A 13,685-nucleotide genomic window follows, 5' to 3' on the forward strand; every position below is an offset into this window, starting at 1 on the left:
CTCCAATTTTTCTTTTTAAACATGTTTATATGAAAGGAGGCTCGTGAGTTATCTGGCTGGCTCAGTTGGTAGAGCATCCGACTCTTGATCTCAGGGCTGTGAGTTCAAGCCCTATGTTAGGTGTAGAGGTTATTTATAAAAAAAAATTTTTTAACGCTTTATTTTAGTTTTTGAGAGACAGAGTGCAAGCAGGGGAGGGGCAGAGAGAAAGGGAGACACAGAATCGGAAGCAGGCTCCAGGCTCTGAGCTGTCTGCACAGAGCCTGATGTGGGGCTCGAACCCGTGAACTGCAAGATCATGACCTGAGCCGAAGTCGGACGCCCAGCCGACTGAGCCACCCAGGCGCCCCTCAACAGCTATTTTTAAATTACCTGCTATGTGCACGGTGAGGGGCCTTGCTGATAGGACGACCCCACACACTCGCCTAATGCGTTTAACCTGAGAATGGTGTTCTCAGAGGCTCACGTGTTTATCAGGCACATCTGGCCATGTCGTTCCTGCACTTACAAATAAATGGCTTTCCCAGGGCCTACCAACTATCCTGACTCCGGAGGGTGGAGTAACAGCGGGATGTGAACAAAGGCCAGACCAGCATCCTCCGCTGGTCCTGCCCCTGCCTGTCGAAGCTCAGGCAGTACCCTTGGGGGTTACTTTGTACCGTTGTGCCTCACTGCAGGCAGGGGACCCTAAAGGTGAGCGGGAACTTCAGGCAGAACCTCTAAAATCTAATCAGTCTTTCAGACCAGAGGAGCTCCCAGGTTTGTTTTTGGTGTTTGGTTTGTTAGTGTTCTCACCCCGCGTGGGTTTCCAGTTGCTCACGGGACAATCCGCTGGTGAAGCACTGTCTGAAACTGAGTTTAGGTTGGCTCGGGGGCTGCAGCTGGCCAAGAATGGTAGTTTTGTTCCATAGGATCATCGTTTTACATAACTGCCAATAAGCCCTAGTTAATGAGCCTTCCTTGGCATGTGAACCCACGCCACACCGTTGACTGTTTACTGTTAAATATTTCCTGTGAAGCTTTGGGACATCAGAACTGGTTTTTCCAGTTTCTGGGTCCCCACCAAATGCCCCATCACCTGGGCAGGAAACGTGCAGGGCTTAGCTTTTCCTCGTGTTTATTCCAAAGCACCTTAAATCCTATTTCTAAAACACGGGCTGCTCGTCTTTATTGATTTTATTTATTTGTAAGGCCATACCTTTTAGCCACATGGAGCTGGTCCGTGCTTACTGGTGACTGAGCCTGGGCCAGGCCCAGCCTCCTGCCCTGACTTGGGCTCCCAGGGTGACCCTCAGCGCCAGTTGTTGGGGGAAGAAGAACGATGGCTCTGGGGTCCCTCTGGTGGGAAGGTGGCCTCAGAGTTTCAGGTGTCAATCCTGCAGCCTGTGAACACGGTCTGCTCTCCTCTTAGCCCAGTTTCTCTGGCTTTCTCTGCTCACCGAGCGACCGGGGAGTTGTTGGTGGTCAGCAGGCTCCCCCCGTCTCTTCACTCTGTTTCCCATGTAACTTCAGCCAGTTTGGGACAGTCCTCTCCCTGAATAGACTTGTGGAGGAGAGGGGGCGGGTTCAGATTGTCTTCCAGCCCTCACGTTATAATCAGAAAAGGAAAATCACAAGGCAAACGTGGCTGAGAAATACTTTTTATTTTTAAGTTTGTTTTATTTATCTTGAGACAGCACATGAGCTGAGGCGGAGGAGAGAGTGAGAAGCCAGGCAGCTCCACACTGTCAGTGCAGAGCCCGGCGAGGGGCTCAGTCCCTCAGACCGTGAGACCATGCATGACCTGAGCCGAACACCAAGAGTTGGCCGCTCAACCGACTGAGCCCCAGGCGCCCCTGGCTGAGAAATACCTTAACATGTTCTGGGAAGTAGAACTTTCACAACCTGACGCTTACAACGGTACCTTCTGCTTCCCAGATGTGGAGGCACAGGAGAGCCCCGCCAGTGTGCCAGCTGATCCCGACACTAACGCAGTGCTAGCAAGCAGTTGTACGTGGCAGTGGCTCAACCTGGGTGAGCCAGCTGCGGGTCTGAGGCCCCGGCACCAGCCCTGCCTGTGCTGTCTGTCCCCTGGTCTCCCTGGGTTTTCCACGCTTGCTTGCTTCGAGCAGGAGGAAGAAAGCCATGTTTAGGAAACTGAATTAATGGCCGTACAGCTTCTTGAATTAAAAGTGTCCCTAAAGTGCCGGTGATGTCACCGCCCATCCTGTGACCCCAGGGCAGCGTAACGGCTTGAGACCAAAGTCCCTCATTAGTTGTTTCACCTGCTTTGACGTGGTTGCGGGCTCACTTCTCTTACAGAAGTCATTTGTAAGCTGTGAGATGGGGCACAGCATGTCCAGTGCAGCTCAGTGAGCCTAGAGGAAGTGCAGTGAACAGTGGGCCCTCGGGGGCTCTGTTTCAGCTGCCCACTCCGCCCACACGAAGAACATGTCCTTGGTGCTGCCCTGTGCTCACTGGTGCCACCAGGACCTGGCAAGTCCCGACTGTACCCGACAGGGTCGCTGGGGATGGTGTTTGATGCTGAGGCTTTGTTTTCACTTAAAAAAGTGACTGAGCATGAACATTGTCTTTTACGGTTAGTTATTTTCCAAGAGCAGACTTTACAGTTTCCGTCACTCAGTCCTGAGTGACGCACACGGTTGGTTGGGTGTTTACAAGATAAACTCTGCAGATCGCATCACTTGACCTTCCATCACTCGCGCCTTGCTGTGGCACATGACGACTTCGTACTTCTGGCAGTGGGGGAAAACTGCATTTGAAGGGCTTTTGGAGGACCTCAGTAGGTCGGGTTTGGGTGTAAATCTGTCTTCATTCCGTTGCACTTTGGTTCTTCAAGGACCTACACGTTTGCAGCGCACGTGGCACTCATCAGTACCGATGATTCGCTGGGACCAGGTGAGACCACGGAAACCCACACAAGGTATGTGACTCGCTCGCAGTTGCTCAGCTGGGACGGGGACGCCCAGCCTGGCTCTTCTTGTGGCAGCCTTGGCACTTGGGCCGCTCCTGAGCTGCGGTTAAAGTGAGCATGTGGAGCCTGTCCACTGTGCGACCATGGCTGTGACCCGTGTTCCGGCCTGGAGTTTGCTAGTTCAGCACCCCGCTGAACGAGGACTCACAGAGGAGTGCTCACGGTGTGCACGCGTGTGGACAGCAGGGCCTCCTAGAGCGGAAGCTGGCACAGCACAGCTCTTAGGGCCGTGTGCTGTCCTCAGCGGCACACGGCCGGGCACACCGTGCCTGCCTGTGCTGCAGAGAGAGGCCCCCGGCTTGTGCGGAGTCACGACCTGCCCCGTGTCACGTGGCACATGTACAGGAAGGCAGCGGTTGTGTCCTTGTACACAAGCATCATGTTATGAACTGGAGCCGATGTACTTCCTAACAGAGACCCTCTGCCTGTCCATTTGTAGGGTCTTAATAGAGAAGTAAATCTCATATGTCATGTTGATACTTAAGCAGCAACTTCACTCTTTCAGTAGAAACTGAATGCTGGCCCAGTGCCAGACCTGTACTGGGGGTGCAGGGGCAGGAAGGTGGTCGTCCCGGGAGGGTGGCTCAGCGGGAGTGCCACCATGGTGACCTCCTCCTGGGGCGCGGGAGCAGGGAGGGCATTCCTGTCCCCCCAGCTCCTCCAGGCATCTACCCCTGCACTGGGATTTGATGAGTCAGAGGTGAGAATAGAGTAAGGACAGGAGGGCCTCAGAAGGGAACAAAGAAATTCGTTGGGTTCATTGAGCAGCTTAGAGCCTCTAGAGGTGGCTCTGGTCACAGCTGGGACTCCCCTGGGTGTTGAGGAATCCAGGGGGCTTCGGACAGCAGAGTGACATGAAGCCCAGCCATTCATGGGGGTGGCCACGTGTGCCAGTGCAAGCGGGGCCTAGAGTGGGGACAGAGTGGGTTCAGCGAGGGGCCTGGCGTGGTGGAACTGAAGGTCGAGGTGAAGAGAAAAGTGGTGCAAAGTGTGCAGGAGGCAGGAGGAGCCTGGCGTGGGATCCCGTTTTCCTGGATCAGCTGTCCGAGGCGGGAGGTGAAGAGCTCCGTTTGGGGAGGGTCACATGTGTGATGTATGTCTGCACAGCGGGACTTGCAAGTCTGGAGCTTGGGGAGAGTCGGTGTTGGAGGTGGACTTGGGAAGCATGAGCACATGCGGGTTTATCAACACAGGGAGAAGAAAGAGGTGTGGCCTGAGGACGTCCGCTGGGGGTCTTGAGAGCACCCTCATTAGGGATGGCAGAAAGAGCGTGGGCAGAAGACGGGCGCCCAGTAGGCTGGGCGCCCGTGGGTGGGTGCGGTCAGGAGAAAGGATGAGGAAATGAACATTGGACTTAGACCTGGAACAGCTTCTGGACAGCAGTGGGGTGGAGGCCGGTGGGGGGTGGGGGTGCTGAGACAGGTGAGGGTGAGACCCCCTCCCCTCCATAGGGCCTGGAGAGGGAGAGGATCGGGGGCCAGGTCAAGGGTGACTGAGTGCAGGCACAGGGGCATGGGCACCCTAAAAAGGAGAAGGAAGTTTCCTGCTTCAGTACAGCCTGCTGTCGTGAGTGGCTCATACAGTGTTTCCTGACCCCGCGTGTCCAAGAGAGAGCGTGGCCCATTCTTGGTAGCCTGGAAGCCCTGAGAAAGCTGGGATCAAAAGGGAAATGATTATGTTTGAGAAACAAAACTATCAACACATCCAGCCCTTTAACACTGTGACCTTATTCCCAGTTTAATGTGCTTTGCTTGGTTTAGACTTTATTTTTTAGTGTTTGATAGTTAAACGGGTAATAGAGGCTCCAAAACTGCCCATGTCTTTTGGTGGAATTTCCTCTGTTAACACACTTTGCAAACCCTCCAGCAAAGATTACATCAATGTAAGGAAAGCAATTGCTGGTCCCAGGGATATGGCCGTCTATTTAAAGTACTCACCTGCCACAGTGTGTGTTTATTTTTGTCAGACCCTGAATTGTTGTTGTACGTGTGGTATAATTTTGAGGATTCTTTAAATGGGAGTCTACGAACTGGAACAGGAAAAAAATACATCTTTATTTTCACCAACTTGTAACTGAAATTCATCATTTCCCTTGTGTAGTCAACAAATCCGAATAATAATGGCAGCACCTGTGGCTTTGTCACCAGGAGAAATCACAGAGGATCCCACGTTACGTTACAGTTGGAGAAATTCATACATGTTATCTCCTGTCCTCATTTTCTCAAAATTATGGTTATTACAGCCACTGTTTTATCTTTTAAGGTACATATGGAGAAGTTACTGTAAATTACTGCATTGTAAATTTATGTTATTTTGAAAACTATACTGTAATTCTTTTATAAACCTATGTATTTTATTGTATGTATTTAATGTTATTCTGAGAAAGAACCCATAGGTTTCACCAGGTTGCCAACAGTATTTTTGGTACGAAAACATTGAGAACCCAGCTGTGGAGACCAAGTGTGTGGGAGATACATCCTGAGGGTGTCTGGGTGGGTTTTCCTGTTGAAGACAAATAGAAAAGCTAACAAAATATTTTTTAAAAATAATAAATCAAAGTATCAGATGGCTAAAAGGGCCATAAAGAATTACTGAGTTGCGACTGTAGGAAACAGAAGTCCAGGAAGGTCAGCCCAGCATTTGGGAACCACTTTTGCTCCAGAGTATTTGCCTGGTGAGAAAGGAGAAAATATAATTTGCCACCGTCAGGAGTAGACGAGGTATCGCCACAGACCTGCCGAGAGCGGAAGGGTTAAGGGAATGCTTCGGGCAGCTTTACACATACACAAATGCAGCAGCTTAGATGTAACAGACCAGATACCCCTAAAACACACATGACTGCAGTCTACTCATTACTAACATAGTTTAGACGGCCATATAACTGTTAAGGAAACTGCATTCATAGTTTTCAAAACTCTCTCCAAAATACATCTATAACCTAGTTGGTTTCACCGGGTCATTTATCAGTGTTCAAAGAATTAATGCCACTTCTACCCATTACCTTCCAGAAAACACAAGGAGATGGAATACTTCCCAACGAGACCAGTATTACCCTGATACCAAACCCAGATAAATGAATTACAAAAAGGGAATACGTCAGACCAATGTCCCTTGTGAACATAGACACAGAAATCCTTAACAAAATGTTAGCAGATCAAATCAAGCAATGTGTAAAAAGAAGCACGCGGACCAAGTGGGATTGTTTATTGCAGGGATGCATGGCTGATTCAGAATTCAAAAATCTGTCTCTGCAATTCTCTAAAATGCAATGAAGAAAAATCACATGATCACGTCAGGTATTCAGAAGAATAGGCATAGAGGGGACCTTCTTCACCTCAATAGAGAATATCTACAAAATCCCCTGCAGCTGGTATCATGCGTACCATGGAAGGACCGCATGTGTCCCCCTGTGGTGGGGAATAAGGCCAGGAGGTCTGCTCACATCGCCCCTCTGGAGCTCAGGGCTGGCACTTGTGGCCTGTGCACTGAGGCTGGGAAAGGAAGTAAATGACATGCAGATCACTGAGTGAGAAAAAACTATCCCACTTTGCACATGACAAGATTCTCTACATAGAGAATCCCAAGGAATCTACCAGAAAACTCCTAGAGCTAGTGAGAGTTCAGCAAGACCTCAGGCTGAAGATCAACATAAAAAAGCCTGTGTGCTGAGAATTATAAAATGCTGGTGGAAGAAGTCAAAGGAAACCCAGGTTCGTGGAGAGAGACATACCATGCTCATGGACTACAAAGCTCTGCACAGTGGAGAGCTCAGTTCTCCAAATTGATGGACTGTTTCTAGCAAAATCCCAGCAAAGGTGTTTTTGTTATTATTGATATGACAAGATTATTTTCAAATTTATATGGAAGAGCAAAGGAACTAAAATATAGCCAAAACCGTTTTGAAAAAGAACAAAGCAGGAGGAATATAGCTTGTTAACATAGCTTGTTATGTAACCACACTGATCGAGACACCGTGGATGGGCTGAAGAATGGACACATGGGTCAGTGGAACCGAGCAGAGAACCTAGAAGCAGAACCACAAAGGTACTGCCAGCAGATTTTGGCAAAGTGCAAAGGTCTTGTCAACAACACGTGGTGCTGGAGTATTTGGACAACCACGGACAGTGGAGTCGTGACCTTAACCTTACTGTTCATTCGTGGAAAGTTGAACTCAAGTGGAGCACTGAGCTAAGTGCGAAGTATAGCGTTATAAAACTTTCAGGGAAACAGGAAACCTTCGGGATCTAGGGCTCGGCAGAGAGTTCTTAGGTTTCACATCAAAAGCATGATCCATGAAAGAAAATTAATAAATTGCACATCATCAGAATTAAAAACTTTTATTCTGTAAAAATGAGGAGACACCAAGCTACTGACTGGGAGAAAAATATTTGCCAACATGTCTGACAAAGGTCTTGTAAGTAGGAAATAAAAGGAGTTTCAAAACTTAGCAGTCAAAAACAAACAGCCCACTTGGAAAGTAGACAAAAGACACAAATAAGACATTTCACTAAAAAAGATATTTGGGTGTGAAATATCAAGCAGTTAAAAGTCTTTCAACATCTTTGAAGCCACAGTGAGGGGCCACTGCGTATATATCGGAGCAGCCAAAACTACGCACGGTGAAGGTGGCAAAGGCTGGCAAGCATGGGGGTGCTTGGAGGCCAGCTGCGCAGTGATGGGAGCACTGGGAAAAGTTCGTCAGTTCTCTAAAAAGCTAAGCGTGCACTTACCGCGTGCCTCAGCGGTTCCCCTCCTGGGCACTGGTCCCACAGAAAGGAAGACTTCTGCTCACATGGAACCTGGATGTGAGCATTCACAGCAGCTGCGTGTGTGGCGGCAAGAGCTGGAAACGAGAAATGTCTTTAAATAGGCGAGCGCTCAAACCCCTGGCCCATCCACACTGTGGGGTGGGACCAGCCATAAAAGGGAGGGCCTCACACACACGACAGTGTGAGCGGAACTCAGTGCGTCGTGCTGAGCGAGGAAGCCAGCCCCGCACAGCCACACTCTCGGAACGAGACAGGGAAACGGAGAGTGGGGCAGGACCCCCCCGAGGCTGTGCGCAAAGGGGGTCTTTGTGGTGATGGAGCAGCTGTGTCATGGCAGTGGTGGTGGCACAGGTTGCTCCTGTGATGGAAACTGCGTAGCACACGCGCGCACACATGTACACGCGTGTGGAGGGGCCCATCTCCTGGTCTTGATGCTGCACCGTGGAGTGTAGAACGTTAGCACTACGGGGAACGGGGTGCGTCCACGGGACTCTCCATGCAACCCTTGCAGCTTCCTATGGATCTGTCAGCACGGCAAAATAAAAGTCCCAAAGTAGCCACGCGCTGCCTACAGACACACACCTGGGGTGGAGGAACACCAAGAGTCTGGGAAATAAGGACAGAGGTGAGCCACGTTCTCGCCCTGAGAAACCGGTGTGGCCATGTTGCGGGAAGTGGACTTCAAGCGGGGATCGCCGGAGACGAGGGCTGTGTCCTGATGACGTCACAACTGGCTGACAGCGTAAATTAGCGTGAGCAGCTTCAACGGTATTTCCAACGAAGAGTGGCAGACTTGAGAACAGAGCTCAGCAAACCATGGCCCTGTGGGCTGGATCCAGCCCATAGCCTGTTTTTGTACCATCCTGCGAGCTAAGAATGGTTTTTATGTTTTTTTTTTTAATGTTTATTATTTGAGAAAGAAACAGAGAGCAAGCAGGGAAGGGGCAGAGAGAGAGGGAGGGAGACAGAATCCGAAGCAGGCTCCAGGCTCTGAGCTGCCAGCACAGAGCCCGATGCAGGGCTCGAGCCCACAAGCCGTGAGATCACGACCTGAGCCGAAGTCGGACGCTTAACCGACTGAGCCCACCAGGCACCCCGGTTTTTACATTTTTAAAGTGTTGTGTCTAAAAAAGAATGTTCAACAGAGACTGCACAGGGCCAGCAAAGCCTGGCATCTTTACTGTCTTGACTTTCCACAGAAAAAGTTGATTGATTGAGTCCTGCTGTAACGCATCCCTCTCCAGAGCTGATGGAGCGAGCAGAGGGAGAGTCACTAAGGGTCAGAGCACGAGAACACAGTGCACACACTTGACCTCCTCAGCATATAGATGGGCACCCCAGCGTTGCAGGACAGAGTGTACATGGGGACCGCTGGCATCGACCGTGTGGTGGTCCTAGTGCCAGCCAGTCTCAGACCGTGGAGGCTGTCAGTCTGCTTTCTGACCACAGCAGAAGTGAGCTGGAAACCAACAGTAACACAAAAATTGAAACTCCCAATTATTTGCAAATTAAATAGCATAGCTCTGACTAATTCATGGGTGGGAGTAGAACTCACAGTAGATATGAAATAATCTGAATGACAGTGAAAATGGTAATATTGAAGTTTGCAGATGAAGCTAAAAGCTGTTCTTAGCAGGAAATGTACAGCATCGAATGAATATGTTGGGAAAGAAGGAAGGCTGAGAGCCCGTGGTGTGAGTTGACGTCTCTGTAAATTAGAAATGAGCAGGGGTGCCTGGCGGGCTCAGTTGGTTGAGCGTCTGGCTCTTGATTTCAGTTCAGGTCATGATCTCCCGGTTTGTGGGATCAGGCCTCGCATTGGGCTCTGCGCTGACTGCTTGGGATTCTCTCTCTCCCTCTCTCTCTCTCAAAATAAATAAACATTAAAAAAAGAGAAATGAGCAGATCAAACCCAAAGAGTGTGACAGGAAGATCATAAGAGCAACTGTCAATAGGAAATCATAGGAAAGGAGAAAGCATAAACGGCCCATTGGAGCGGCATTTGCAGGTCATGTGGGCACTAAGGAGACAATGAGAGGGTATTATGAACAGCATTACACCAATGAATTTGGAAGGTTAGGTAAAATGACGTACTCCTCGAAAAATACAGTCTATTTAGTAAGACTGAAACAGGAAGAAATAGAGAATCCAAATGGTTCTAAATCGGTTGAAGACATTGACCCTGAATCAGGCAACCACAAATCCCGATGGCTCCTAGCGAACGTCCCTAACACCTAAGGAGGAAGCAGCATCACTAATCCAACTTCTCTTAATGAATCCAGCAAAACCTTGGTACCAGAGACAAAAACAAATGAAAATTATAGGCCATTCTCTTTCATGAAATTGAATTCAAGACTTCCAGATAAAATACTAGCAAATTAAATCTGGCAATATGTAAAACTGATACAGAGTTGATTTAACATTTGAAACCAGTATGATTCACTGTAGCACAATAAATAAGAAAAAGCATATGGTTTTGTTAATGGATGCAGTAACAGTATGTGATTCAATTCAGTACCTGTTCATGATAAAACCCTCAGTCCACTAGGGTTAGAAGGGCACTTCCTTAATCGAGTCAAGATTAAAATCCACGGCAGAAATCACACTTAATGGTTAAATATTGAAAGATTTTCCTCTCTAGTGGGCGTGAGTGTGGGATACCTTCCTTCACCATGTCTGTTGAATTGGAAGCCATGGCCAGAAAAGTCAGAAGAAAGAAATACAAGGTGTAGGGTTTGGAAGAAATAAATAAAACTTGTCATCGTTGACAGATGACATGATTATGTGAATGGAAAATCACATCTACAGAACCATCGTTAGAAGTAATAAGCAGATTTTACAGGTGCTAGATTCAAAGCATATACAACCCAACTGTATTCTGTAAAACAATACCAGGTAAAAATAACACCCCAATTTTATGTGTATACTAACCTCAAAGAAAAAACAAGGATAGGAAAAAACAAAAGTTGTATAAAATCTCTACATGGACAGGCACAAAACATTTCTGAAAAAACCTAGCTTGAAGAAGACTCACCATTTAAAGGTGTCTGTGGTCCCCAAAGTCATGTTAGAATCTGTGCGTTTCCTGCACAAAGTGCGTGCAGTGGCACACGGGAGGGCAGTGAGGACAGCCTTCACGCTCACAGCATGAGACTGCTTCACAAGCAGTGTCACCATAAGCCAGAACCTATGCTGCCTGATTCATTTCTGTAAATTCACAAGCAAGTAAAACCAGTGACAATTTGAGAGGCTGGTGGGTGCTTACTGTTTGGGGGCAGTAGGGGTGACAGGGAGGCCACCAGGGCTTCCTTATGCTGGCAGCATGTGCTTTGTCTCCCAGGTGTTGGTTACACGGTTTGTGAAAATCCAAGTGGTACATGTAGGATCTGTGCTTTGGGGCTGGCATAGCTCATGTATAATTGGGATGTATGATCAAGTACACAAGGGATGAGCACAAGACATGAACAAGAATTGATTCCATTACAGAAAAATCTGCCCAATTAGAGAATTTCTCCCGGCGCCTGGAGAAAATACATAACATCTGTGTTAGGCACATTGCCCATTGGTCTGCCATTGAGTAGGCGCTGTGGTCTGAGCGTTGGGGTGAGGCCCACGGTGCTGGGGCCAGGGTGAGGAAGCTGAGGACTGCTCACAGTCTGCAAGGTCGAGGCAGAGAAGAGGGGGCGTTTTAGACCGAAGTGGTCCCGTGGCACACTGTCCAGTTGGGAGGGCTTAGCTGCATGTGGCCCTGAGCACTCGAAGTGGGGACAGTGCATCTGAGAAGCTGACTGAGTTTGGTTTGTGGTTCATTTAAATTCAAATATCACACATGGCTCCTGGCGGCCAGCTCTGGTGGTGCAGTTCTAGATGGACAGCTACAGCGTGTGCGTAGATGAGGAAGTGCAAGGGCTCGATGCACTGAACACGCAGTGATGATGGAGGGTTCCTGAAGGGCAGTGAGGTAGGTCGCGTGTCGGGGAACGGCCGGCCAGCACAGGCCTCGGCTGGAGAAGCCTGTAGAGCAGGGAGTGAGGACCCCCACCTTGAATTAATCAGCGTCACCGCAGCCCCACAAACCTCTGCTGTGGTGGCTCATTTTAGGACAACTTCAAAAGCAGTGCTATACAACAAATACATTTTCTTTTTTTAAAACGTTTATTTATTTTGAGAGAGCGTATGTGTGCACACGTAAGCCAGGGGGAGGAAGAGGAGGGGAGAGAGAATTCGACTCCACGCTCAGCAGTGAGCCCAACGCAAAGCTCCATATTACAACTGTGAGATCATGACCTGAGCTGAGATCAAGAGTTGGATGCTTAACTGACTGAGCCACCCAGGCGCCCCAACAAATACACTTTCATTAAACCTTAGATTAACTCGAGGGTAATCACAGTTGGTGATAACTTTCTTAAAATGATCTTAAAATGATCAATAAGTGAAGTGAACCCTTAAAAAGGAGTTAAAATGTCTTTGATTTATTTCGTGGTTGATTTTGGTTTTATGAACTCTATTAGAGATGCAGTGACATTTAAAATAGCCACCATTGGGGGCGCCTCGGTGGCTCAGTCAGTTGAGTGGCCGACTTCAGCTCAGGTCATGATCTCGCAGTTTGTGGTTTTGAGCCCCGCGTCGGGCACTGTGCGGACAGCTCGGAGCCTGCAGCTTGCTTCGGATTTTGTGCCTCCTTCTCTTTCTCTGCCCCTTCCCCACTCATGCTCTGTCTCTCTCTCTCTCTCTCTTTAAATTTAAATAAACTTGGGGCACCTGCATGGCTTAGTCTGTTAAGCATCTGACTTCGGCTCAGGTCATGATCTCGCAGTTCGTGGGTTCAAGCCCCGCGTCAGGCTCTGTGCTGACAGCTCAGAGCCTGGAGCCTGCTGCGGATTCTGTGTCTCCCTCTCTCTCTGCCCCTCCCCCACTCACGCTTTCTCGGTCTCTCTCAAAAATAAATAAAACATTAAAAAAAATTTTAAATAGCTGCTGTCGAATTGGAGCAGCCTAGGTCAACCAGACACCTACAGATTTAGTGGAGCTAACCTTGACCAAACCATGTGGACATGTGCTTAGGTTAGTAAGCTCAGCTGTGTGCGTTCAGCACAAGCCAAGAATGCCAGAACCGTGAGCGGCGGCAGGCTCCCGCCGAACGCAAGAGCCCGCCTGTAGCACAGCCACAGCCAAGCACAGTGAGTGTGTGTGATGTCAGGGTAGATCTGGCAACGAAAAGAGAAATTTAGATTCGTATGACCTTAGTTTGTGAAAAGTTACTCACCAGCCCTGTGCGATAATACCTATAATTGGAACAACTGAGTGTGATTTTTTAAGAATGCGGTGAACTCATCAGTGTCTCAAATGATACTCTCTTGGCTTCTCTTCCTTTGCCTTCGCTTTTAAAGAAACTCAGAGGCGAGTGAGTACCCCTGAAGGAGACGACCTTGCAGGGTTTCCTGGTGAACCGCAGCTGTGACACGTGAAGGAGCCGTTCCGAGTCGTAGCCCGGTGGGCGACGTACGCACAGGCCCGGGCAGATGCCTGAGGTGTGCACAGCGGGTGTGCGAGTGAGCACGCGCACTCACGGGTGCCGCTCCCTGTCACGTCCCCCTGAGCAGCAGAGTGAGCGCACGGCGCTGAGGGGCAGCGTCCGCTTCCCCACACGCGTGACCCCTTCTTTACGTTCTCCGTGTGCCCCCACAGCTTGACTACATCGACGCCCGAGCCGTGCAGCTTGGCTCCCTGCTGGTCCGCGGCCTTACCACTTTGGTCTTGGTCAACAGCGCGTGCGGCTTTCCCTGGAGGATGAGCGACTTCATGCCCTGGAACGTGTTTGACGGGAAGCTCTTCCATCAGAAGTACCTGCAGTCGGAGAAGGGGTGCACCGTGGAGGCTCTGGTGGAACAAAACGTGAGTCCGTGGTGCTTTCCCATTCAGAAATAACGAACAGGCTTGGT

General features: G+C 49.3%; 1 protein-coding gene across 9 annotated transcripts in view; it reads left to right on the plus strand.

Annotated features, from left to right (window-relative positions):
- FAM120B (family with sequence similarity 120B) overlaps window positions 1–13,685 on the plus strand; it is a 94,904-nt gene that overhangs the window by 56,454 nt on the left and 24,765 nt on the right. For 8 of the 9 annotated variants that reach the window (XM_042987563.1, XM_042987565.1, XM_042987566.1 and 5 more), the window contains one exon: window positions 13,432–13,638. In XM_042987563.1, coding sequence (XP_042843497.1) covers window positions 13,432–13,638 — 207 coding nt within the window. Of the gene's footprint in view, window positions 1–1,676; window positions 1,704–13,431; window positions 13,639–13,685 lie in introns of those variants that run through there. The other variant, XM_042987568.1, reaches the window with a different exon arrangement.

This window comes from Panthera tigris, chromosome B2, assembly GCF_018350195.1.
Source record: "Panthera tigris isolate Pti1 chromosome B2, P.tigris_Pti1_mat1.1, whole genome shotgun sequence".
NCBI lineage: Eukaryota > Metazoa > Chordata > Mammalia > Carnivora > Felidae > Panthera > Panthera tigris.